The sequence below is a fragment of the Drosophila mauritiana genome, chromosome 2L (assembly GCF_004382145.1).
Source record: "Drosophila mauritiana strain mau12 chromosome 2L, ASM438214v1, whole genome shotgun sequence".
Classification (NCBI taxonomy): Eukaryota; Metazoa; Arthropoda; class Insecta; order Diptera; family Drosophilidae; genus Drosophila; species Drosophila mauritiana.
Genome location: NC_046667.1, coordinates 9,334,492 through 9,359,404, shown reverse-complemented (window position 1 = coordinate 9,359,404; position 24,913 = coordinate 9,334,492). Strand labels below are relative to the sequence as shown.

At 45.7% G+C, this 24,913-nt stretch overlaps 5 protein-coding genes across 7 annotated transcripts; 1 reads left to right on the top strand and 4 right to left on the bottom strand.

Annotated features, from left to right (window-relative positions):
* The first annotated feature begins 103 nt into the window (after positions 1-103).
* Positions 104-17,280, top strand: LOC117144011 (junctophilin-1). Of its 3 annotated transcripts, none has more exons than XM_033308969.1 (9): positions 104-538; positions 9,105-9,859; positions 10,019-10,233; positions 11,249-11,517; positions 11,586-11,722; positions 11,797-11,937; positions 11,999-13,835; positions 15,150-15,350; positions 15,892-17,280. In XM_033308969.1, the coding sequence occupies exons 2-9, from the start codon at positions 9,558-9,560 to the stop codon at positions 15,976-15,978; spliced, it is 3,189 nt and encodes a 1,062-aa protein (XP_033164860.1). In that variant the 5' UTR covers positions 104-538; positions 9,105-9,557; the 3' UTR covers positions 15,979-17,280. The 3 variants fall into 3 exon arrangements, with proteins under 3 accessions (XP_033164860.1, XP_033164868.1, XP_033164876.1); XM_033308977.1 differs by lacking the exon at positions 104-538 and adding an exon at positions 5,031-5,087; XM_033308985.1 differs by lacking the exons at positions 104-538; positions 9,105-9,859; positions 10,019-10,233; ... (2 more) ...; positions 11,797-11,937; positions 11,999-13,835 and adding an exon at positions 14,531-15,075.
* Positions 17,281-18,088: 808 nt separating this feature from the next.
* Positions 18,089-19,690, bottom strand: LOC117142242 (adhesive plaque matrix protein). Its single transcript, XM_033306098.1, has 2 exons — positions 19,558-19,690; positions 18,089-19,473 (listed from the first exon to the last, which is right to left on the bottom strand). The coding sequence occupies exon 2, from the start codon at positions 19,471-19,473 to the stop codon at positions 18,199-18,201; it is 1,275 nt and encodes a 424-aa protein (XP_033161989.1). The 5' UTR covers positions 19,558-19,690; the 3' UTR covers positions 18,089-18,198.
* A 958-nt stretch (positions 19,691-20,648) lies between these two features.
* Positions 20,649-21,341, bottom strand: LOC117149113. The gene has a single exon (XM_033316746.1). The coding sequence runs from the start codon at positions 21,339-21,341 to the stop codon at positions 20,727-20,729; it is 615 nt and encodes a 204-aa protein (XP_033172637.1). The 3' UTR covers positions 20,649-20,726.
* Positions 21,342-21,859: 518 nt separating this feature from the next.
* On the bottom strand, positions 21,860-22,597 carry LOC117150463 (pupal cuticle protein Edg-84A). The gene is made up of 2 exons (XM_033317358.1): positions 22,523-22,597; positions 21,860-22,455 (listed from the first exon to the last, which is right to left on the bottom strand). The coding sequence occupies exons 1-2, from the start codon at positions 22,532-22,534 to the stop codon at positions 22,006-22,008; spliced, it is 462 nt and encodes a 153-aa protein (XP_033173249.1). The 5' UTR covers positions 22,535-22,597; the 3' UTR covers positions 21,860-22,005.
* A 1,044-nt stretch (positions 22,598-23,641) lies between these two features.
* On the bottom strand, positions 23,642-24,904 carry LOC117150789 (daple-like protein). The gene is made up of 5 exons (XM_033317834.1): positions 24,762-24,904; positions 24,402-24,707; positions 24,197-24,342; positions 23,885-24,142; positions 23,642-23,826 (listed from the first exon to the last, which is right to left on the bottom strand). The coding sequence occupies exons 1-5, from the start codon at positions 24,814-24,816 to the stop codon at positions 23,713-23,715; spliced, it is 879 nt and encodes a 292-aa protein (XP_033173725.1). The 5' UTR covers positions 24,817-24,904; the 3' UTR covers positions 23,642-23,712.
* Between the last annotated feature and the right edge of the window lie 9 nt (positions 24,905-24,913).

The window sequence follows — 24,913 nt, the reverse complement described above, 5'->3', positions numbered from 1 at the left end:
CAGCAGAGAGCGGTTTCTTGCCGTTTTTTTTTGTTTTTTGGCTGCTCCGCCGAAAAACATTTTCATTTCTCGCCTGAGCAGAAATTTCAATGATTTCCCTAGCTCAGTGTGAAACGAACCAACAACTCAAACGAAACGAACGCGAACGCGCGCGCGAGAAAAACAAACTAGAATAGAATAGAAGAAATTAACCTCTCCCTCGAAAAGGGAAAACCCCCGAAAAAACATATAAAATAACACACGAAACGCTGAGGTCGGGGGCCCTAACCCAATGCTAACTGTAAACAATAATCGAACCAACGAAATTTAAATGAACAGCGAATGAGTAATACCTGAGCGATTTATTAACCAGAAGCCGTGCGAGCAACAAAGAATCCACAAGTAGCTGGCCCACGGATAGATAAATAACTGCACAGATAATTGCTGGTACTCGGTACTGGGCTCTATAAATAGCCACCCAATAATCGCGGAGACAATTGCAGGGCACTGGTGCAAAGTGAATCTGGCTGAGCGCCGCCGGGCGGAACCCCGAGGATCTGTGAGTAGATAGAATAATATCCCCCAACCGCCGCATCCCGATCGCCTGGCTGCGGAATCGAAATAACAAACTTCAGTCACCTTGCGGTCTGCGTCACACACTCGGATGGATACTTTGGGGCGGCGCGGAATGGGAGTCGTGTGGCATGGGTGTTTTGACTTCTCCATCCTCGCAGTTACAGTAGAGCTTCAATGACTTCAACTATTTGTATTTCGATATTCCTGGTTAAATATTATATATTAATACACATTTTTATAGGTCATTGAATTTTCTAGGTCGTAGCACTTCTTTAATGGGTTATTATTTGACATAAAGAGCTTTTAAGTGTAGACTCAGTGCGAAGCTCCACTGTATTTGCCATTTGCCGTGTTGTTACTGCTGGTACTGGTACCACACGGCGTATGGGTGATGGCGAGCGGGCCAGCGGTTGGATGAGTGGTGCACACTTTTTATAGCCAGCAACAGTCACACAAGCCGCACAATCAAGCGCTCGTCTCGGTGTTTATGTCAATTTGAATTTTGCATGCGGCCACCAAACTTGAATGTGTCCTTTGTGTTGGTGTTGTTGCTCGCGTCCTGTACTGTATGGGAAGGAAAAGGAGGTGGAGATGGATGGGGGGTCGGTTTGGGGATACCGGAAGCTAACTAGAACTGCGCTTCATTGCAACTTTGTGTGCGACCTTTTGGTTTCGGAATGTGTGGGCAGTGGGCGGGGCACTTGTCGGGCGGAAACGGATATCCCGTGTGCTCTTTGCCTAGTTCGCCATCGCCGCCAAGCGCGTCTCCTGTTTGTCATTTCATCAACCTTCTTCTGGCTCCTAGCAGCTCCTCCTTCTGATGTCCTTGCACATTTGCTGCGCAGGAAAGTTTAAATCGAGTGTGTGCCCACGGGTTGTCTGATTGCATTTTGCAGTTTCTGCGGCTTTCTTGTTTGCTCTGCTTTCTGGGTGAGTCCTGCTTTTTTCTCAGATTTCCCATCCTGTTGGCCACTGGGTCAGATTTGTTAGTTCACAGAGTTCACGACAGACGCAATAAAAGGAAATTTTAAAGGCACATTGAGATGGAACTGAAACTGAAAGCTTTAAAGATTTTTCAAAAATTTTGTAATAATATAATTTTTCCGCATTTTTAATACATGATATTTTTTGAAGTGTGCCGCGTTGGTTCGAAATGTATCTTCTACACGGCAGCAGAAAGAAGCCAATGCAAATAGCCTGTCGGGGGAACAGACCCCCAATGTAGCAATGGGGCGGATTGGGGGAATTGTTTCTCCGGTGGCTGGACTGCTTCTGTTGCATATCCTGTCTCCTGGACTCGACTTGCCACTCGTTGGCTCGTGTGTCCTCCCCCGCTGGGCCTAGTTGCTCATTCTGGGCGACACAACTTGCATATTTGCCAAGATTTATGTCTGCTGTCAGCCACACACACGGACCTTATGTAACAGCTCCCAGGAGCAACCTAATTTCCGTTGCCGCTGCTGGTTAAACAAGTTTCAGCCTCTCATTGCACATCCTGTGGCCCCTTGTGAACTTACCAATCGGTGTCGCCACGCAGCAGGACGCCGAAGCTACCCGGATTTTGGATTTTAAATTCCAGATTCTCGACTAGAGGAAAAAACTGTGAGCGCGCGTATCTGTGCCAAATTGCTAGCCTAACTGGCAGCATCCACGAGTGCGGTCCTTGCCTTCGAGTTTTAGTGTTATTGTTATGCCTAGTTGCTGTTGTAATCCTTCGGCCTTCACTCCCACCCACAGGCATAAATACATGCCGGTATTAGGGGCTGCTACATCCCATAAACACCTAACGTCGATGCTGATGTCGATTGCTGTTGTCTGCCCCGACTTTCTGGCTTATCGCGAACGTCCAGAAGCACCGGGGTTTTGGATGGCCACAGCCCTATCCGCACTTGAGGATAATAAAATAGGAACGGTGCTATTCAAACTTTTCGTAACTAGCTCTAAAGAACTCGGAATCAATTAAGTATAACAATCATAACAAGGTGTGAACTAATGATAGCTTTTACCGCCGATCGGATTCATCTTACTATAATTCATATTTAAATTTTCCAAGGCAATAGTGGTGGGCACTATTGTTTCAACCGATGGTGTAGATGTCTCTCAGTGTGAGTGCGTCGGGCAATTTCCCTGCGTAAGAGTGTTGGTTGACTTCAAGCAGCCTCAAGTTGCTGTCGCTCGTTGTTCTCGTTATTCTTATTATGTCAACCACCCAACCACTCCCCCTCCCCCTCATAACTGCCATTTGCGTAAGTGTAAGTGCATAGTGGTGTATGAGTGTGTAAGGTGCATGTGTGTTGCTTCTCAATCCTTTTGTATTTGCCACAACAATGAAAGTTGAACACACACACACATTGGGTGGGGCAATGGCAATGTGAGTATGGCAGACTCGCCACATGTGTATGAATATTTCATTATATATATCGGATTTCTAGGAGCCCCATGCCTCTTTCGATCCAATTTCGCCATCACCCAGCTGTGAGAACCCGTCAAGTCCTTCCCAAGTGCCTGTCGTTCGGCCTGATTTGAAGTGGAACTGCTTCTGAAACACATCAGTTCTTTTTCTCTAATTATTCAAGTGGAATTAAAATGTAATACAAGCTAAGAAGAGATAATCCGATTTAAACATGCCCAAGAGTTTTCAGCAAATAATAAGATTTTGAAAAATTATGAAATACCTTAAAATCCCATTAAATTCCTATTTCCATGAAAGGAAATAAATAGTGAATATATTTGGGACATTCGTTCCTGTCCTTAAGGAATATGTCAAAAGGTCAAGCTTTGGGAAAATCTCTAATGCGATTTTCATTTGCCTTCCCATCAATGTATTGTGCTTAAGTTTCCCATTAGCATGCCAGTATCCGGCTTCTTTGATGGGGGAAATATCATCAATCAAATCCGCTCGTGATGTGCATCATTTGCCTATCAGTGTCCCAAGTTCCCCAGCAATTTGCCACCATCTCCTCCGACCACAAGATTCCATCTCGGATTTGGACTGCCTGTGGATTGTTTTCGGCACGGAAAAATGTTTTCATGTTTCGATTTCCGTCATTCGTCAAACTTCCAGCGGAGGTCAAGGAAAGTGGGTGACTCAGACAAGTATTTCTGATGCTGATTTCCGCCAATATTCCATCTCCGATCTCTGACCAGAACGGAGGAGCAATGCCTGGCCGTAAAACACGAAAGATAAAAACAAATTAAATGTCTACGAAATTGAACAGATATCGTAAATAATGGAATTCAAAAACAAGAAGCACAAATATGCTTGGCAATCAAAAACAAATTAAAAAGAACATTTTAAATTCATAATCTGCCAGCCGGGAAATTGAGATTTCTTTGCATCAGACAGCTGTTGTTTGGGGCTATGGAATTGATTTGCTTTTAGTTGGAAATTTCACTAAGGTTCAATGGCAACCGTTTAAGACACTATAAGCAGATTTCCAATTGCCTCTTTAAAAAAATTTACCTGTTTTTTCCTAAAGGGTTATTTTCTAATTAAAATTTGTAGGATGTTTTCTATGTTGTTTAGAGTATGCTAACTTCTGTTTGCGGGTGACATGATGTTCCATTCTCTTGTTTGTCTTTTAATTTAGAAATTGTATAACCTGTTTACTTTGGAGCAGAACCATCATCCACTCCCCTCGAAGGCGGGTGCGTGTCTGTATACTCCAGTTAATGGCTTGTGACGTGTACAGCAAACAGGCGAGTGGAGTGGGTGGTGGCCCCGCAAAAGGAGCTACTTTGCGACTGCGTTTCCCACATGCCCGAGCCAGGGGAGGATTTTCCTAAGCTCCTTGCCAAGGGGGAACATGGCCAGATGTGGGGTAATTGCATTTACAGGAAAGTGGGGCACATGTGACGGTCGACTGCATATTAAGTGGCCACTGGCCAGGGCACTTCAGTCGGGCCATAAAGTGCATGCCCTGCTATTAGCTCTGTTCGGGAACAACCATGACCGATATTATCCGCAAACCATTTTCAATTATCACCTATTAATACCAGGTCCCGCCCCCCGGAGAGATCTTTGTGACGGAGGTCGTGAGTCAGCCGCACATTAAACGCCTGTCATTCAGCCAATTACCTGACCCAAGGCAAACAAAGCAGCGCGAATAGAGTATACACCATTGCGATCTATAGCTGCGATACATGGATGGATGGATGGATGCATGGCAACGATCACGATTTGCGCGTTCATTCATATTTCTTTATGCCCAAATATTGCTCATGCTGGTCTATAAGTATCCGGTATGTAACAGCTGTTTCGGGACGAGAGAGAGAGAAAAGATGCAGAAGCGACAGATTCTAATTCAGTTGCTGTGGTCCGCTCTCTTCGCTGCTTGTCGCTTTCCAGTCGCTCGGATGAATTCAGCGAGGGATCCCTGAAATGAATTCCCGATGAAACGCGGAGAGAGTGCGAAAGAGCGAGTAAATTGGCTTGAATATGCCGTGGACAGTGGCGGGCATTTCTTTTCGCTTTGCAAGCGTTTGGCGTTTGGACGTGTCGCTCGAATGTCGCGTCGGAACCGCACAAGAAAGTTAGTTTAACTGGGCGTATACGCAACGGGGAGCCATCCCATCCGCAGAGGTTTCGCATACGCCCTGTGGTGCGAGGAGGCATTGTGGGGTACTCGCTTCTCCCGTCGTCGCCGTCGTGTGGTTGTCGTTACTACGCGATCCCCATACCGATACCGATCTCGAACGGCTGCCAGTCGCTGCCCGCCGCTCGTGCGTTTCGTTCCGCTCGCTCTAGATATCCGCAAATCCGCATCCGGAGCGGAATCCGCTTCTTCAAAAAAACAGCTGACCGGATGAGCGTTCTTTTGGAATTGGCTGCGTTTTCGAGGCACGGAACTGTTTTTAACTCAAAATCAAACCGAACTCAACGAACCTCAGTATTTTCAACTTTCTGCTATTTTTAACGTGTGTGTGCGTGTGCGGCTAAAACACACACACACACACATACACACGTTTTTCCCATTTCACATATTTTTTTACCCAAAAAAATTGCCCGAGTTTCTCTGCTTTTGTGCGTGTGTGAGTGGAAAATTTCGTTGCGTTAAATAAGTTATAAAACAATATGGATTAACGAACGTCACGAGCTGGTTGCAGAAGTCAATTAAAAATATAAACTAATTGCAGCAGTTATGTCTTAAACTCGCAATCGGTTCAAATCATTTTCTTTGAACAAATCGTGTCATTTAATGTGTTTAAATTTGAGAAAAAAAACTTCCACCCAAGCAATCGAATGTAAAAATCCATTACGATCAATAGGTCAAAGAGTTTCCAGGATGTCACTGGCCATTTTTCGGCTGCCACTTGCCATTTTGGAGGAAATGCAGTCAGACCCAAAAAAAATAAAAATAAAGTAAAATAAAATCGTGTCAAGAGAAAACCCACAAAGTGCAAGGGGTGGACTAACTACAGTAGTCGGGCCTGTTGGGTGTTAATACTTAATTTATGTGAACCTATAAATAATTTCAATTTAGAGAATGTGCTGCTGTTGACTGGCTCGGCCATCTTCTATATAATATAGTGCGAGTTGTACGAAAAATATGCTAAAAATACCGAAAACTGAACGCTGCGTGTTCGCTGACGTGTGTGTGAGTGTGCCACTGTGTGTGTGTGTGCGTGTGTGTGTAGGCCTGCAAGTGTCTGTGTGAGAGAGTGCAGTGCGAATTGATTAAAGTGCAGGCTGTCTAAACTAAACTGAGACGAAAAATGCCGAAATAAAGCGCACAATGCAAGATGCTAAACGCATCCAACAAACATCATCATCAACAACATCGACGTCAGTCAGTGGACTATTATTTAATTTTCTATCCATCTAGCCCAAGGCAGATATAAGGAAAATAGAAAAAGAAAAGAACAGATTCGGAATGAAAACGCGGGCGGGGACAGTTTTGCCAACCGAAAATGAAATGAAAAGGCAAAAAAAAAAGAAAAAAATCAGGCAGCAGGCAGAGTGAAAATGAAATAGACTTTGGCGAGCACTAAAATACGGTTGAACAATATTACGAATATTTTCGTTGCTCGAATTCGGCGAGCATTTCAGTATTTCAGTTCATTTCAGTTCAGTTCAGTTGTTCTCGGCGCTGCCTTTTGGTTTTGCTTTCGTTTTGGCTTTGGCTTTGTTCGAAAATCTTTTAAAATAACAATGATACATGCCGCACCGTCTTCTACAAATCTGTTTTTTGGCCGCTGGCCTGGGTATAAATAAATGCTCATACGTAAATGTTCTTTATCAAAGAGTGATAATGTGGCCTGGGAAATATTTACTGATGCTCCTCGGGATCGATTGCTCTATTTGTTCTCTAAGCAATAAAGCTGAGATTTATGGTTTAGCAAGCAGCCCACCTCTTTGATTTTCCATTTCCATCTGGTGTGCAAACATCTTGCACCTGACTTTGTGGCTGAGGTGGGGAAAATGAGGATAGTTTCACCTGGAAATGTATTTATTTATTATTAAAACTTTCGTTTGGTTTTCATGTAGTGTTTAAATTCTAATTCTTGCACAGTAAAGCCAAGCAAACATTTTGCGCTGAAAATAGCATCCAAAAAATATTTTATATTTTTCTTTTATGCGGTTTTTTGGACTAGTTACTTTCACAAAACATATTGTAAACTTTATAAAGTTGGAGCCAACAGATTTCTCCGAAAGTGGTTAAATTGTCGTACATGGTAGACAAGAAAATAGCTTCTCCATCACTGCCACATATCAGCAGGTGTGCAAACATAAGTCACTTGGCCATAAACACACTCCGCCTGTTGCTGCAATCCCCTGGCCAAATCTCTCCAGCTCGGTATCGGTTTTGTTTAGAACAATCCCCGGGATGAGTAAGAATGTTGGCCAAGACGGAGGGGAGAACTGGCTCCTGGTTGCGTGTGTTTTCATCATCATAAATGTTTAAACAAAACATTGCCAGACTCCGAGAAGGAGAGAGATATAGAGACACCCTTCTTTGTTCGGCCCCATTCCCCCGCGTGTATCTTTCCTTTTCTCGATTCCGCTCAGTGTGTGTACGTTGTCTATTAATAACAAAGCTTCAGAAGAATTCGACTCTCCTGGCGTCTTGTCTCGACCCATCTCGTTTCGAAAAACCCAAATCGTTTTGGCGTCGACCGCAAAAGAACAATAAAACCGAGAAGCAGTCAGAAGCTAATGCCAACACACATAGACTAAAGCCAAAAATGAATCTGAATGTTTGCTGAATACGTCGTGTTGCAAGATGATTAAAGTAAACAAGACCGTAAAGTCCCATATTTCAAACGGCAGCGATGTAGCACTATTCATTCCAGTGAATTGCAATTCATCTGAATTCCCAATTGAGAGGAAGGAATTTTCATGTTTTTAACTCTCGAATGAGGAATGCTGCTACATGGCGTATACGCGATTTACCGCGACTCTTGATTCAAATTGAGAAATGCTGCAACATTGCGTATACGCTACTTAAGTTAGCCAGTCTGTTGATTCCCTTATAGTGCTTGTAGTCATAGGAAATATTTGTTAAATAATTGTGTTTTCCATTTAAGAGAACCAAATCCAAATGGGTATTTCTACTCGTTCAGTAATCGCTCGTTAAAGCAGAGGAAAACTACCAAAAATATTTATTAAATCTGTGCTGTGCATAGACTGAGATTACTCATCGCAAAATTCCACCGGCTCCAGTTGGAAAACACATGGCCCCTGCTTGAAAATGGGAAAAACCCAGAAATCATAATCAAAGTGACAACAAAAACCAAAGACAGAGGCAAAACCATGAAGACACTGAAAGTGCTTTTCGTGGCATTCGCCTGCTACTATGCACTTTTCGTAATTTTCTACTATTGCTATCGGGCGTACCTCTAAACATATAAGTACATCTTCGTGTATATACATTTAAATATATATGCCAGCGAAACAGCTGAGTGGAGCAGAGCAAACCACCACCCACCCACTCGAGAGGTGGCCTGCCATTGAGAATTTCGGCCTTTGACGTGGCTCGTGCACACACCAAAATCCCCATATTATACGGTCTATATGCGATGATAGAATCGGTTGCTGCCAGTGCCAGGCGAAATAAAAACGAAACTCGCTGAGAGAGCGGCTGAATAAACCGCAATCGAATGCAATTACATCGAATCCATAATGCATCGTCACCTCACATCGTCGTCATCCTCTCGCCCTCGTTTTTCTCCAAGGTATTTTCCAACCCTTCACGCCCCCCGGAAAAGCCCCCTGCACTCATCCCACTCATTTCGGATCGTAAAAATCGCGTTTCGCGCGTGGCAAAGATACAGAATGATGGGGAGACTTTCGGCAGATAGAAATCAATTAAAAGCGCCTTATAAATCAAACGGAATATGCACAATTCCCCCAGTCGAATAGTTCCACTTCTCTGATTTATTCAGTAAAATCCAGTAAATGTTTATGAATACGACTTACGATTAGATCGACTTTTATGGCCCCGCAATATAGTCAATTGCATAATGCGATTAGTTTCCTGGAAAACCTGCTTACTTTATCCAAACCATTCAAATCTAATTTATAAACTATATCGCATTCCCAATTGCAGATCACTCGCCGACTTATTTTTGGTAAATGACCAAGAATGGCCTACGACATTAGCATAGAGAATCATAACCGCAACTGTCAGAGGACATTGACATCGGACGAACGGTTTATGCAACTTTGAAATCGAGTCGGGAAACTCAAAGGAGGGCAACAACAAATTGCAACTTTCGCGTTTCAGTGAAAAATCCAACAATTTAACCACACAGCACACACAGACATACACACACATTTTAATAGCCCTAAAGTACTACTAGGTTAAGCAGAGCAAACGAAACCAAGCGAAACGAACTATTAGACACTAGATCACAACCAGGATCAGATGAGGCAACAGCCGGTGCAGCAGTCGAGCGGAAAATCAATGAGCAGCAGGCGGCGGCACAAAAAGCCCAAGGCAACATCAACAGTATCCACAATTTTGAAACGCCCCGAACTTTAGAAACCCCAAGTCTCGAGCATGCAACAGGCTGGCCAACTGACGCCGCAGCAGCAACAGCAACAGCAGCAACAGCTACTGCAGCAGCAGCAGCAGAATGGCGGCGACCTTGCCGCCTACGCCGCCTCCCAGGCGGCCGGCGGTAGGCGTGGCCCCATAAACGGTGGTCGTTTCGACTTCGAGGACGGCGGCACCTACTGCGGGGGTTGGGATGAAGGCAAGGCCCATGGACATGGCGTCTGCACGGGTCCCAAACACCAGGGCGCCTACGCCGGAGCCTGGAACTATGGCTTCGAGGTGTCCGGATCGTACATCTGGCCCAGGTGAGTGTGACACACTTGTGTATAACCAGGGTCATAAGGATAGAGGGGCATTTTCACAGATCTGTGCTTAACTTGGTGGTTCTTGAAAGGGTTGTTGAAAGTATTACGACTGCTGACTGTAACCTTTAAGCTTTAAACCTTTCCCTCTCTCTCTTGCAGCGGATCACACTACGAGGGTCAGTGGCAGAATGGACGCCGCCATGGACTGGGCGTGGAGCAGATCGGCCGGCAGATCTACCGTGGCGAGTGGTCGAAGGACGGGCACAAGGGGCGCTACGGAGTGCGGGAGAGCACTGTGTCGACGGCCAAGTACGAGGGCACCTGGAACGAGGGCTACCAGGACGGGTCCGGATGCGAGACCTACGCGGACGGCGGTAAGTGATGGACGTGATAGGATGATGGGATGATGGCGTGGGCCCTGGGGCGCCATACGCGGCGTATACGTAATGTGCATGAGATCATTTTGCGTTCGGTTTTTGGCTCACTTTCAAAATGGGCGAATATGAGTTCGTTCCCTCGCCGTTGCTTTACTTTTTGACGCTTTTGTAATCATTTCTGGGAGCGCACACATACCCGTGTGTCCCGCACACATCCTTACACATCCATAGCCACCGACGACGACCCAGCCTGACGTCATATTTCAATTGCCCGCGCAGTTCAATGATATTTGGCTTTGGCGCTTCGGTTTTCGCTTTTGTAAATTTTTTCTGCATGAGTGCGGCTTTTTCTGGGGAAATTCGCAGTTCGGGGCAAACACATGGACATATGTCCAAGTGCCGCCTGCAGAGCTGGCCAAGTTCTAACATTGCCGCCATTATGGAATTGTTATAGCTGTGGCCAAAGTGCAAATGGAAATGTCGACCTTTAGCCAAACAAATTGGCCCATAACTATCAATTAGCATTAACCGATGGCTAAGAAGCATTTCCTAATCAACTAACGTAACTTCTAATTCCACAATTAACCTGGTCAGAAGAAACACTGAGAGAAATGGAATGGGAAAACATTAACCAATAAATATTTTATATTATTATTACTAAATAATAACAATTTAACTTCCATTATTAACTTATTTTTGGTAAAATTCCAACCAACGACTGAATGTTTAGCTTATTCCAGCTTATATAGGAATCCACATGCATTTTTTTTGTTTGCATTTAAATGTGCAGTATTACTTAAGACCCAATTGCCGTTGAGCTGAAAGGAGAGGCACGTGGAGCCATTAATAGAAACCGTTGGGAAATGGATAGCATTTCACTTAGGCCAACTCCTGTCCTGTGCGAAGAATGAAAGGGGAAAGTTGGCACTGCGGTCTGCGGATGGGAGTTCCATTAGCATAACAATTGTTCCAAATGGACTGCAGTCTTTTGATGCACTCTGTCGTATTCCAGGAAAATACCAGGGTCAGTGGCAGGAGGGCAAGCGACACGGATACGGAATTCGCACCTCGGCGCCCTTCGGATTGGCCTCGCATCACCGGCGCAAGAACCTCCACGCCTCCCTCAGTTCACTTCGGAGTGGGGAGAACGGAAACGCGGCCAAGATGGTGGAGAAGGCGGAGGAGATCCGCGGTGGATTCGTCCTGACGGCCAAGTCCGATAAGCTGCCGGTCCGGCGCAACAGTTTGACGGACAAGACGGGCAAAAAGGGATTCCTGATGGTGCGTTTTGTAGAGTATTACCTCCTATGGTGGCACAACTATTATAATTTATCCATACTCCTTAACAGAACCTCAAGATGCGCAAGCAGCGCAGCACGGGTGATCTGGAAAAGCGGGGTACCATTGCATCCGGCAGCATACGCTCCACCATGTCCTCGGCCTCCTGGATCAGCACTGGATCCGAGCAGTCCAACCTGACCACGAAGTAAGTGTCGCTAAGTGAAAAGACCCTCTAGTAAAAACGCATTGCGAAACTAAATCTCGTTTATTTCTTTGCAGATCCAACCACACCGAGTCCAATGCTAGCTTCACCATGGAGGACGAGCAGCTGGATCCCACGGTGGTGGAGACGTACATGGGTGAGTGGAAGAAGGACAAGCGCTGTGGTCACGGCGTGGCGGAGCGCAGCGATGGACTCAAGTGAGTACCGAACTATTTCCTGATACTTTACTGCGTTATTAACAAGGTGAATCTTTATCAGATACGAGGGCGAGTGGTACAACAACCGGAAGCACGGCTACGGAGTGACTACTTTTCGCGACGGTACCGTCGAGGAGGGCAAGTACAAGAACAACATCCTGATCACCAGCCAGAAGAAGAAGCATTTGTTCCTGGCGCGTTCGCGCAAACTCCGCGACCGAATCGCGGCGGCTTTGAGTTCGGCGCAACGTGCCCTTAAGATGGCGATGCAGCGCTCCGACATGGCCATTTCCCGCATGGCCACCGCGGCGGCGAAGGCCCAGAATGCGGACGCCGCGGCCGAGCAGGCCCGTATGGATTGCGAGAATGCGGTGCGAATGGCAAGGGAATTCGCGCCCGACTTCAAGCCCTCGGTGCTGGAGCGATTCGAGAAGCTGCGCTTCCGGGAGCGGGAGCGATTCCGTCCGGGACCAGCGGCCGCGTCCGATGCATCCGTGAAAATGGGCGTGGGCATGCAGACGCAACAGCAACAGCAGCAGGGTCAATTCTCTCCTACGAGCAGCAGCGGCTCGGATGCCTATGCCACGCAGGCCCAGCGCCAGCAGCAATATCTTAACATGCAGCAGCAACAGCAGCAGCAGCGTCGCATGTCGCAGCAGAAACATGAGTCGGAATGCCCGGTGCCACCTTCGATGTACTCGCAACAGCTGCCCGTCTCGCCGCAGACGGATCTCTCCGGGATGGTGAGCCAGGCCCAGCCCAGCCACGCCCAGGTGATCAGCGCCATCAATCAGATGTACCACCAGCAGCAGCACCAGCAGCAGCAACAGTTGAACCAGCAACAGAGCAACCCGCAAATGAATCCTGCATATCAGTTCCAGCAGCAGCAGCCGCCCGGCCAGGCCAAGATCAATCCCAATCTCAACTCGAACCTCAAGCAGAACCAGGCACCGAATCAGAACCAGACACAGCTACCTTTTGGCTCTGGCACCAATCAAGTGACCGTCTCCCCACAGCAACAGCAACTGCTGCAGCAGCAACAGCAGCAGCAGCAGCAACAGCTCCTGCAGCAACAACAGCAGCAGCAGCAACTCCTGCAGCAACAGCAGCTGCAACAGCAACAGCAACTGCAGCAGCAACATCAGGGTCTCCAGCAGCAGCCCTCGCTCCACACCTCGCCCACCCACAATGCCTCGAATCTGCTGCGTCGCGCCTCCCAGATGCAACAGCAGCAGATCCAGGAGACGGCCACCGCCGCAGCAATGGCTGCCAATGCCGCTGCCATGGCCGCTGCCCAGCAGCAACAGCGCAGCGGCAGACCGCCCATGTTGGGCCAAATGGGCCAGCAGTCGTCCATCGATCACTTCGATCACTACAAGCGGCCGCCCAGCCGCGACTCCTCCATCGATCGGTACGCCCGGGCGGCCAGTCGCTTGAGCGGTGCCTTTGCCGGATCGCGGCAAACATCCCTGGACCGATCGGGACTCGCCGATCCGGTGACCAATGGCGGCACCAGCACACCCGATGGACGCCCCCGGGCGGGCTCAGTATTCCGCGGATCCACCCCGCAACCTGGAGCCGGAACATCGACCATGACTGGCAACGGATCGCTGCCCTCGGGCACCGGCGGCGGACGACTGTCGCGAGCCGGAACACCCAGCCTGGGAGCCGGAGGACGGGCGCCCAGTCAGGGCAAGACGGAGCCGCTCTTCTCGTCGCCCAACCAGCCGTTCGAGGACGTGCTGCTGCGCCAGCGGACGCTCGGCCAGGACATCATTCCCTCGCCCTCGCAGCCCAAGCGCACGGAGAGCCTCTATCTGCCGGCCAAGCCAGCCACGCCGGTGGGCATGGCCATGGGCGGAAAAGGAGGCGGCGGTGGAGGCGGCAAGAAAATGAAGGTGAGTGATAAGAAATTTTGTTTAAACTCCAAGCTGATTTCGATATTCCCTGCCAAAGTATTTGCACTAAATTATTCGTGATAGTTTCATATACTAGCATCAGTTAGGACAAAAACCAATAAATTTGTTAAAGTAATAGGACAGACCCTCCTCCTTTTATTTTCTCATTATCTCTAATCTCTAGAGAGACACTAGAGTAAGTGAGAATCGCAGAATTCCCGGGCCGCCCGCCTGAAATATATTTCATAACACAGTTAATCCGAGCAATTAACTTAATTCGTACGCCATGGGCATTGTGTGCGGGGGAGAAAGTGATGGTGAGAGCCGGATGGGCGATACGGCCGGAGACTTGGTGTTCATTTTGAAACATTTCTCGGCCATGTCGGGGCGAACATGTGCCCATTCTGGACTATTTATAGCTGCGGGCACGAATGCACGCCAGCCGGATCAGCCAGGTTGGAATGCATGCGTGCCGCTGAATCTCTCAGATCTCAGATCTCGGGCAGCTCGAAATCTCTGAATTTCTCCCGCTGACTCTCCGGCGGAATGAACACTAAACGCTCCACAAGTGGCCATTGGAAGGCCGGCGACATGGCAATAAATAAATCCTCTCGGGAAGTGTCGCTCGCCTGCTGGTTGTTGGTTTTTTGTGGCCCCAGTGGCGACGATTTTCCGAAATGTGATGGCTAGTAGCAAACGACGCGTCGGCCCCAACGGATTACCAATTCAATTTGTAGAGAAAACGCTAGCCGACGTCGAGTGGCAATATAATTATATATATATATATACATATATGTGTGCGGCATTCAAAACAAGAAAAAACACATAGGAATTCTGAAAGCAAATTTGTGCGAAGAGTCAGCGACAATATCCGTTGTTGTTTTGGCCCAGTGCCGTCGTGGCGGGTTGTGGGACTATTTTTGGCTCCACAACGGACGCAGTGACTCTCCGTGTCCGTATATCGACGCTCGGTGTTCAGTAAAGGCGGAACGCCATGTCCAACTCGTTTACAAGTTGGAACCGCCTGTAGAGGAAAGATTACACAAATTGTCCAACGTTATGCAAGCAGCTAATTAGCTGTAGTTTCAGTCATAGCACTTTTCCCCCTGAAAGTAACAAAAGTAGAAAGCCAGAGAGAATGGACTGGTATCCGGAGGAGGATGAGGAGGACCTCATGTTCTCGCCGGCCTTGTTGGCCAGGAGAGCCAGCGAAAGCTGGATCGTTGAGCCCCCCGTTGAGGTGGAGAACCCCGCCGCCCATCACCTTGCCATGCTGAACTAATTCCTGGAATACTTCTATCCCACATTTTGCAGTCGGTGCCCATCAATGTGACGCTGCAGCGAAAGAAGTCCATGCCCGATTTCCAGGAACTGCCGCGGGCCACGGAGGCCATGAGCCGGGAGGAGGTGTCCGCCTTGGGTTCCGCCCGCCGGGAGGCAGTGCGTCGCCAGATCGAGGTCAACGAGCGGCTCAAGGCAAATCCCTTGCTGTATTTGGTCAGTCCACAGGTTAAGGTGAGTGACAGAACACCGACACGGATACGAGTGTAGTTTAGTTTTGGTTGTTTGGCCAAATGCCTTTGATGTCTCTGTGGTTGAAATTGATTTACAATTGGTGCACTTAACTTGTACCATTTTCTGTAAACACAAGGCATCGCTCAGTATTTTGACGCCAATGGTGCATCTAAGAGGTTTTCACTCTTCACCAATTAAAGAGGTTCCTAATAATTCTAAATGCAATTAGTGTGAAATATTTTATTACACGAATAAAGAAAAACTAGTATATTTTATGAATTAAAAGCATTAAGTTTATTGTGTTGAAAATAAATATCTTTTGAATCGAAAACAGAAGAAGATTAAAGCAAACTTATTATCTTATAGTTCAAATTTAATTTAGGATATCAATTTAGTATGAATAACTATGAATATTATCACTATAAATTCTAAACGAATTTGGACTTTATACGGAAAACATTTGGAGTAAAATTGAAATTTAATTACTTTTGAACTATTAACACCATATTTTTAATATAATTCAATGTTGTTTTTTATTCAGGACTGGTTTGTGCGCCAGCAGCTGATGCTGCTCGTCCTGATTTTCAACGTGGCGTTGGCGCTTCTATTTGTCTACATGCTCACCTAGCGCCGGAGGATGCACAGGACGACGCGGGACAGGGGCGGATTCGGGTTGGGTGACTCGGGGCAGCGACTGGCTTTGAGCCACAGTGGGTTTGACAGCCACCGATAGTTCGGGATTCGCCGTTGGACCTGGGAATTTGGTGGTCATATTGGGTGGCCCACAACCAGCGTCGGGCTGAGGGCTAATAAGTTTTTAGCATTTGCAGTGATGAGTTGATATGAAGCAGAACTTATATAAGTATCTAAAGTACCATAAATGTATATCATATGTTTAACATGAGGAAACACGCTAGAGATGGGAAAAGGAAATCGAATTACAAGTCTAGACTGCAGCCAAATAATGGATAATTAAATTAACTAAATAGCGCAGAACTGCAATGCACAAATCGTAGCAAAATAAATACATACTTAAACCGCGTGGCTGTGCAGCCAATCATTTAATTTGTCGAGCCAATTAAACTTTGTATTTGTGGCTAACCAGGAGAGCTGGAGGAGGGGAGATCGAATAACTATATGCAAATCAATTTAACGAATTTTTCTACACATTTAATGTAAAGATAAAGGCAAAAAGAAACAAAAAGAGAAACAAACAACAACTTAACCTAATCAATGTTTAATCATGATAAATAAACGCGTAATATATTTAATCTACGGCTACTTAATGTAATACATAATACGAAAGCAAAACTAGGCAAATGCAAGGCATCCAAAAACCAAGAAACTTTTCCTATTTGCAATTGAAAATGCATTAGTCAGCAAATTAATCAAAACAAAAGGCAACCGAATAATACAAGTACTCATATTTATATATTTAAAGTGTAACGATGTGACACATATATTTGTATAATTAGCAAAATTTTGTGGGACCGAAAACAGCACCAACAACTAAAGGAGCAACAGCAATGTATCTACAAGATATCGCGTATCTTGGGCTCTGTTTTTGGTTTACCAGTTGAACATTTTCGAAACGAAATTGAATTCGGGAAGGTCAAAGGAGATTTACGGAATCCGAAAGTTATATTCTTTAAAGCAACGGATCGAGATTGTTAATGAATGAAGCTGTATATATACATTTTAAAATATCGTATAACTATAACTATATTTTCTTCTCGATAATTTACGTTTAAATTCATAGCTGGGACGACGTCATTATTTCAAAGTGTTGCAATTTATCGTTTTTAGTTTCACTTCATTTACAATGTACGAATATGTTCTAAATATTATGATTTCATTTTTTATTTGTTATTTTATATGCAAACATTATTGAAAAGAAATAAAACCGCACATTCGCATCTTTGCAAGTGTACTCTGCAAATTGTTCTTATTACTCCGTTTGTTGAATATATCCTATCAAGTGCAATTATAGTGAGCTACTTATATAACTTTCTGCTTTCCATGGCTATTTTTGTGTGTGCCTATAGCATTTTCCCAATCCGACATTCTTTCTAGATCGTGTCATGCAGAAATGATTGAAATGATAAGCTCCACAAATGTAGAACCTTACGAAATGAAAGACTTGAGCTGGTGCGTAAAATTTGTGAAAATACAAATTGGAAATACAAAAACAATTTGGATAAGCGTTGTTTGAAAACATTCATATTGCATAAACCATATATATTTGCATACGGAAATTAATGAATCTAATTTGTGTATATATCTATGCTTATCAGATTGGCAAGCATAACCCAGAATTAAGCTGGCGAAAAGCGTAAGATAGAATCTTATTCAATGTTATCGACAACAAGAAAGTATATCGAAAATGAATGCAAATGAAGAAAACTTTTTAAATACAAATAATAAAATGCGTCAAGCCGAATTATAAATGATCGTTTTTTCAAAGGTAGCAAACTCGCTGGTTATACCCGTTACTCAAAGAGTTAAAGGGTATATTAGATTTGTTGAAAAGTGTGTAACAGGCATAAAGTATATATATTCTTGATCAGGATCAATAGCCAAGTCGATCTGGTTGTGCCCGTATGATTGTCGAGATCTCAGGAACTAAAAGAGGTGCAGCATACAGATTCTTTATAGCCCAAAAGTATGCAATATTTTCGAAATTTAGTTATTTCAACTTTAGTAGTATTGCCATAATATTTAGAATTTGTTGTTAATAATTTATTTAATCATCATGTAGTCAACAGGAAACGGGGAGTGCATTAATAAATAATGGGATACCTAGAAAACATTCTAGCCTAGACTAAGCCTAAAAACAACGTATGGAACTTCAGTAGTCCGCATATCCTCTTCCTTGGTTGCCATATCCGAAGTCCTTCAGATAATTATCGATGGCCAGGTCGAAGGTGGACGATGGCTTATCGGGTCCAGAATCGGGACCACCATATGGCTTGACCTCCGGTTGGGGTACGGGATAGGCTTCCGTACGAGGCTGGTAGGACTCAGTTTGGCTGGGATATGATTCTGTGATGCTGGGGTAGGAGTCCTTTTGGCTGGGATAGGATTCCGTGGGACTTGGATATATGGGTGTGTGGCTGGGATACGACTCCGTTTGGCTCTGCACAACGGGATAGATTTCTGTCTGGGGCGCCGAGTATTCCTTGGGTGCTTCAACAATAGGGTACGATGTGGACCTCTCATAAATGGGCGACGGGGTGGCCACCACAATCTTCTCCTCGTAGGGAGTCTTTATCTTGGCCACCGACACACCCGATGATGATGAAACCGCTGAGGCGGCATACTTAATGCTGGAGGAGATTTTGGGTGCCGGCGCCACTTTGCTCACGAGTGGAACCACTTGCTTTCCGTAGCTCGGAACCGGGGAGTAGAAAACGGAGGGAGCTGGCTGAAGCTGAAGACGTGGTGGAGATGGCACACTAGCTGGGTAGCCCTTATTGCTGCCATAGGCAGTGCTTAGCAATTGGGCCAACTCCTCCAGCGTGTAATTAGGAGCAGCTATGTTGGCCACCGCTGGAGAGGAAGCCACCGAGGGAATGGAAGCCGGTGAAGCAGCAGATGCCGCCTGTTCGTAGACCAATGGATATGGCTTATAGGCCTTGGGTCCGCCCACTGGGCCTACCAATCCCCCATAGGATTCGCCTCCGTACTTGGGAAAGTATTTGCGCTGATGGACATGCGTGTACTCCACCTGGCCACCTGGGGCATACTCCCCGATGGAGGAGATCTGGGTGAGCGGCTGCTTGGGCTCGGAAGAGATCACCTTGCGGCAGAACTCCTTGCAGCCCAGCTTGCACTCGCAGTAGCACTTCTTGTACGCCGATGGCTGGGTGGTGTAATCCGTGGGCGTGGGCGGGGCACTGGTTGTAGTTGGGTAAACAGGTCCCGGGCTGCTGGTGGTGGTCGGTGGCCTCAACGTAGTGCCTCCGGCTGTGGTTGGCGCCACTGTTGTGGGCACCTCGCTGCACGGCACTTGTTCCCACACCTCCTGCTCACACTCCGCACAGTATTCCGGGAAATGGGCTTGGGTCAATAGTGCCGATGCCATCAGCACGGCCATAAACAATAAATTGCAGCGTTCGAACATCTGAAGGGGGGAGAATATTGGATTTAGAATGGGTCAGAGAATTGCGCCGGAATCGTTCCCAATCGATTGACCCCGTTACCCTACCTTTCAACTGAATTTCTCCCTCGCTCGCTCGATCACTTTCCCCACAATTGCTGGAATTTCTGTCCCGGATCGCCGATGGATGGCACTTGTTGGCTGTTGGTCGGTCGCGTGCGAAACTCTTTCATGCATTTTGCTGAATAGCTCTTAAATACGCTGCGCTGGCCGAGAGCTTCTTCTTCTCGTTCTTACAACGCCGAGCAAATGGGTCGCGGAAGCGTTGACCGCGTCACGTTCCAAACGCCCCAAACGGCTCGGAATGGGGCGTGGCGGTCCGGAATGGGCCCGGGGGTAAAGACAATCGCCAGATGCCGCCGCTTCCGTAATACACATTCAAGCATTTCTGCCCGCACTCGTCGATAGCATGGAGTGCTCGCGACAAGAGTTGTTTAATCAAAAACATATAGCAAACATATTTATGTATGACCTTTGGCATGACAATAACCTTTAAGAGAAAGACGAACTTCAAAATGCATTTTTTTGGTCTGTTCAATTTCTCATAAGCCCGAATTAACAATCCTCTTGAAATCTTTAATTTTATAAATAACCAAAACCATTCCGATCGCAATGAGCTTTTTTTCGGTTCTGCACAAAATTACCAGCGGTTTGGGGATTTATAATTTCTGGGTCTCGGCCTAGATCTGATATTAACGTCTGGGGTCGATTGACTTATCAATTTTTGGTTGTAATTTCGTGGAACTCAAGTTCTACACGTACACTATGGATAATGCTATTATTGTAAGCGATATTGCTCAATACCTAAATTATCTTCTTACAACTTGAGTACAGAATCTTCACTGATTTGAATAATAGTATCTTTAACATTTTGTGGTCAATAGTATTAACATATGTAATTACATGTCTAGGTCATTTTTTTTTAAACATATTGCGGAAAACGTGCTAAAAAAATGGGGCACCAGCTCTTAATCTTTTTTGTTTTAACAAAAATAAACAACTTCACTATTTTCATTATTGTAAGTACAAGGCATTCAAATTAAAATTTAAGCCTTACAAAGAAGAATAGCAAAGAACTCTGATTTATTTAAAGTAGTTTTAAAAAAAAAAGTACTTTAAAAACAAAATATTTACGATTGTTCAAATTACCGAGTAGTATTTATTCATTGTCCGAATCACAAGAGATCACTTAAATGGATGAGGTGACTTATTCATGATTAATTAAGATTGGCTACACGACTTTGGAAGGGTAAACCTGGGTAAACCTGAATCTCCGGGAAGAAACTTTGCTCATCCCGCACATCAGCTTCCATGGTTTCCTTGTGGTCACGTCTTTTTTCGATGGAGCTGCGCTTTCTTAGTTTCTCCCAGCGATTTTGTCTTAGTTGTGACTTTGGTTTAACTGGCACTTGAATTTTAGATGGTTTTTTGGATTCACCCTGATCGGAAGTCTCGCGAACCGTATCTGTGCGACTTGCCATTTCCACATCAATGGTGTCAGCTTTACTTCGACCACTGGTAAGTCGCCTCAGCATCTCCTGGTAATGCGGTTGATCCGCAGTTATGTATTCCGGCTCGTCTTCGGGATTGAGGATCTGGTAGTTGGGGGTGCCCAGTTCGAATGTGGTGAATTCACCATGCTCCACTTTGTTCTTCAGATGCTGGGCCGTATAACCATACTGCTTGAGTGGAGCCATCCACTTGGCATCCGCGTCCGGAACTGCATCCTTTGAGCCTCCCAGGCAGAAGCCAAGGGCCAATAGCAATGTGACCAGTAGTTGTCGTGTCTCCGGGCAGCCGACCATTTTCGCACTGATGCTCCATGAATCCATTGGTCAGAGCGTTAGCCAAATCCAATAGAATCACCATCGACGACGTCGACTGCGCCGGTAATTGGACGCCCCCAAAGTGACAGCAGCTACGTGAGATTAGAGGCATCTATGGGCCATGTCGCGTCTGGCGGCGATAGCATTAGTTTATGCTTATCACAGTATCGAAGCCACCTGTATCATGACGCATCATTTTATGAGACATCAATTCGCAAATATAATGATACGAATTCACTGAAGAAGCCAAACTCACAATCGAGTTGAACTAAGTCAAGCATTTCATTCAACACTTTTTTTTTGGTTTTAATAATCTTCCACTTTTTTGTGTCACACTTGTGAACTGGCATAATGTGGTGTTTGCTCACTTGGCTTATATTTCTCTTAACTGATCTTCACTTATATCAACTACTCATTTGTTTTTTATAATAATGGAATACCGTCACTCAGCTTTTAAGTATATTTCCCATATTAAAAATCCAAGATTTTTGTGTTCCTCTGCGAACAGATTGAATGGGATGCATCTTTATAGTAGGTTAATGTAAGCTGTCTGTATGTACACTCAATTGTCTTAATTGTAACTAAATTATGATGTATGGCAGTGAGTTTTCCCGGGTCGAGACGGGGATCCTAATGGGTTTATGCAGCTGAAGTCAGTCACTAGATCCTTTCAGTACTTGTACTGTGCTGTTGGTCCGGATACGGAGACATAGTTCCCGGCGGACAGCTCCTGCTTGATGATGGCCTTGGGAGCGGCGTAGTGGACGAGCGGCGCCACCGGCAGCACGGGAGTCAGGATCTTGGCGGCCAGGAGCTTCTTGGGTGGCTCAGGCAGCGGTATCTTGATGTCCGTGGGCTCACGCTGGACAATCGCCTCAAAACCGTTGTGATCATCCGCCTTGTACTGCACTATGCGGCGATAGCCATCGGAATCGATCAGCTCGTAGACGCCCTCGACCTTGTCGTCCTTGCGGGACTCCTTTTGGCTCTTGATGTCGCCGGTGTGGGGATCGTTCACCGACCAATGGAACTCGTAGGCCACTGGTCCGTAGTCAGGCTCCGCCTGCAATTCAATGGCACAAACGGCGCTGGCCAGGCACAGGCACAACAAATAGGTAGCCTAAAAGGAAGACACCACTCTATGCATTAGAATCCTTTGTATCGCACTCTTTTTTCTCTCCACTCACTTTTCCCATCATTTTGTGGTATTTGGTCCTTTCAGAACTCTTTGGGTATTGAAATGCACTCGACAAAGATCGAAATCGAAGTAATTAATCTGGGTAGTCCTAGGCTGCTTATATACGAGCTGGCCAACTGATTACCAGGCCAGAGCTACGCTTCGATCCGACTTGGATGTGGCAATCCACCCAAAGTGTCGTGTCGCTTTGCGGCACGCGCCTCCCAAACAAGATCGCCGACCAAGTGGAGCGCGCTCATTAAGTGAGCCCCGAAAAATTATAATTAAACAAGAAATATGCAAAATGTGGTTCGCACTAGCCATGCACTATGCACTGCAAAAAATTAGAACTAAGTTAGGCTTTAAGTCGAACGAAATAGTAACCAACTGTAAAGTTTATTATCCCTATAATAAGAACTACATAAATCGTTTTTAATATTTTTAAAAGAATTATATTTTTTTATTAAAAATTATACTCATAACTAATGTGTTAAGTTTATAAAATCTTAGAGTTTTTTTTACCCATGGAGCATATGATTTTTTCCTTTAGCGACGCACATTCGATAAGCACCCAAATGAATATGCCGCAAGTGGGAGAGCTCGGTGATCTTAGAGGTGTCGCGCTAGTTTGTCTGGTCCAACCAACAAATGTGGAGATTAATTTACTTTGTCAATAATTTGCAACATTAGGCATTGGGCAACAAGGCCTCCGACTGCATTAAGTCATAAAAATAATTGTCATGTTTTAATGGATGGATAGCGCACCACGTCGATTGGAGATGGGATGGGGGCAGAAGTCGGGGGCTGGAACCTTCACAGCTCGGAGGCCAGATCCTTTGGCAGTTGATCTGTCCGCAACTCGTTTGATGGCATTAGCAAATATTTTAATTAATCGCCATTAGACGAGTTTCCTCTGCGCGCACTCCAAGAAACCGGGTTACTCTATCGCAAAAGTTTTGATTTAACGCAGCCGCCGAGCGTGTTTGTCGAACCTTAAAAGCAAACTCTGGTATGTGCACTTGTTAGGCGTAGTTGGCTCGGAATCTGGGTTAGTCCAGCCGTCTAGTAATTGCTCTCTGTGCGTAAACTTAGTGATCAGTTTCATCAGCTTTAGTATGGCTACTACTCATTATGATCTATTGGTTGGTTGTTTATTTTTGGGCTGGGAGCTATTAAATAAGGTTAATCCCGCCACTTATCCTAATCAGCAGCCTCGCTTTCTTTCTCCAACTTGGCTCGTATTGTTCTTTGGCAGCGGGATCTCAACAGTTCCCGTCTTAGGGCATTGCTCTCCGTTTCCACAGTTTGTATGAGCTGGAAATATGTAGAATCAGAACCATCATAATTAATGAGATTTATGATTTAAGCTTACACTATGGGTTAAAGCCGCTCTTTCCATGGTTTCTGCGTCGGCATCATCATCCTTGGGATCTGATTCACTGCTAGAGGAGCAGCGCCGGGCCTGCATAGCTTTATGATGCTGCCCGGGATAGTCTTCCTCATATTTGGGCGGTGGGTCGTCATCGTTGGGTAGTGAGGCAGCAAGACTGGTCGCTCCTGCTTCTGATTTTGCCTTAAAAGCGGCTAGTTCGTCCCGTAGGGTTTGGTTTTGCATTTCCAGTAATTCCACCTTTAAACGAATCATTTTTACTTAAGTTAACTAATAAGTTTTAAAGGGTCTTACGCTCTCAAGTTCAAAATCCATTTCGTCAATAATGTCGTATGACTCATCAAGGGCTCTTTGAAGTTTTTCTACTTTGGCCTTCAGCTCGTTCAATTCATTGACATCGCTTTGGGCCGACTGTCTTTTCTCCAACGCCATTCGTTGTTCTAGCAGGATTTAAGAGTATTGATCTAATTCTAAGCATAAATCCCATTTAAAAGCACACCTGCATTTCTTTGATCCAAAGAGGACTTCATCACCAAGCCTGTAAGCGTCTTCTGCCGTTTAAACATCTCCTCCAAAGCACGACAACGTTTCACCTTCTCCAGATAAGCGTCGTGCAGCTTGTTGTACTTCTTCTTGTGCTTCTGCAGTGTTTCCACCAGACGATCTCGTTCCTCCTCCAACTGGAAGACCATGATCTTGGCCTCCACATTTATGGCCGCATTGGTGCTGTGGCTGGCAGACGCGCGATTTAGTCGATGGCGCAGCAAAATGTTCTCCTCCTCCAGCTCAGCACTTCTGGACTTTGCTGCAAAGGAGTTTCAATACATGGCGTATACGCAACGGCATTGCTCATACGCACCGGCTGCCAGTTCTGCATAGAGAACCTGCATGGTAGATGTAGCACGCTTCTCCATTCGATCGATTTGTTTTACTTCAATCCGTAATGGTAAAAATTACTCAGCTACTGAAAAATCTTTTGTTGCTGAAAACAGTAAAGATAAGCTATCAGCG

Bases quoted from the DNA above. Each gene is read 5' to 3' on its own strand.
- LOC117144011 (XM_033308969.1), top strand. From the start codon at position 9,558: ATGCAACAGGCTGGCCAACTGACGCCGCAGCAGCAACAGCAACAGCAG. The intron at 9,860-10,018 runs GTGAGTGTGACA...TCTCTCTTGCAG, and splicing joins GGATCGTACATCTGGCCCAG to CGGATCACACTACGAGGGTC. The intron at 10,234-11,248 runs GTAAGTGATGGA...GTCGTATTCCAG, and splicing joins CGAGACCTACGCGGACGGCG to GAAAATACCAGGGTCAGTGG.
- LOC117142242 (XM_033306098.1), bottom strand. From the start codon at position 19,473: ATGTTCGAACGCTGCAATTTATTGTTTATGGCCGTGCTGATGGCATCG.
- LOC117150789 (XM_033317834.1), bottom strand. From the start codon at position 24,816: ATGGAGAAGCGTGCTACATCTACCATGCAGGTTCTCTATGCAGAACTG. The intron at 24,143-24,196 runs GTAAGACCCTTT...ATTCGTTTAAAG, and splicing joins TGGATTTTGAACTTGAGAGC to GTGGAATTACTGGAAATGCA. The intron at 23,827-23,884 runs GTAAGCTTAAAT...ACATATTTCCAG, and splicing joins GAGCGGCTTTAACCCATAGT to CTCATACAAACTGTGGAAAC.
- LOC117149113 (XM_033316746.1), bottom strand. From the start codon at position 21,341: ATGGATTCATGGAGCATCAGTGCGAAAATGGTCGGCTGCCCGGAGACA.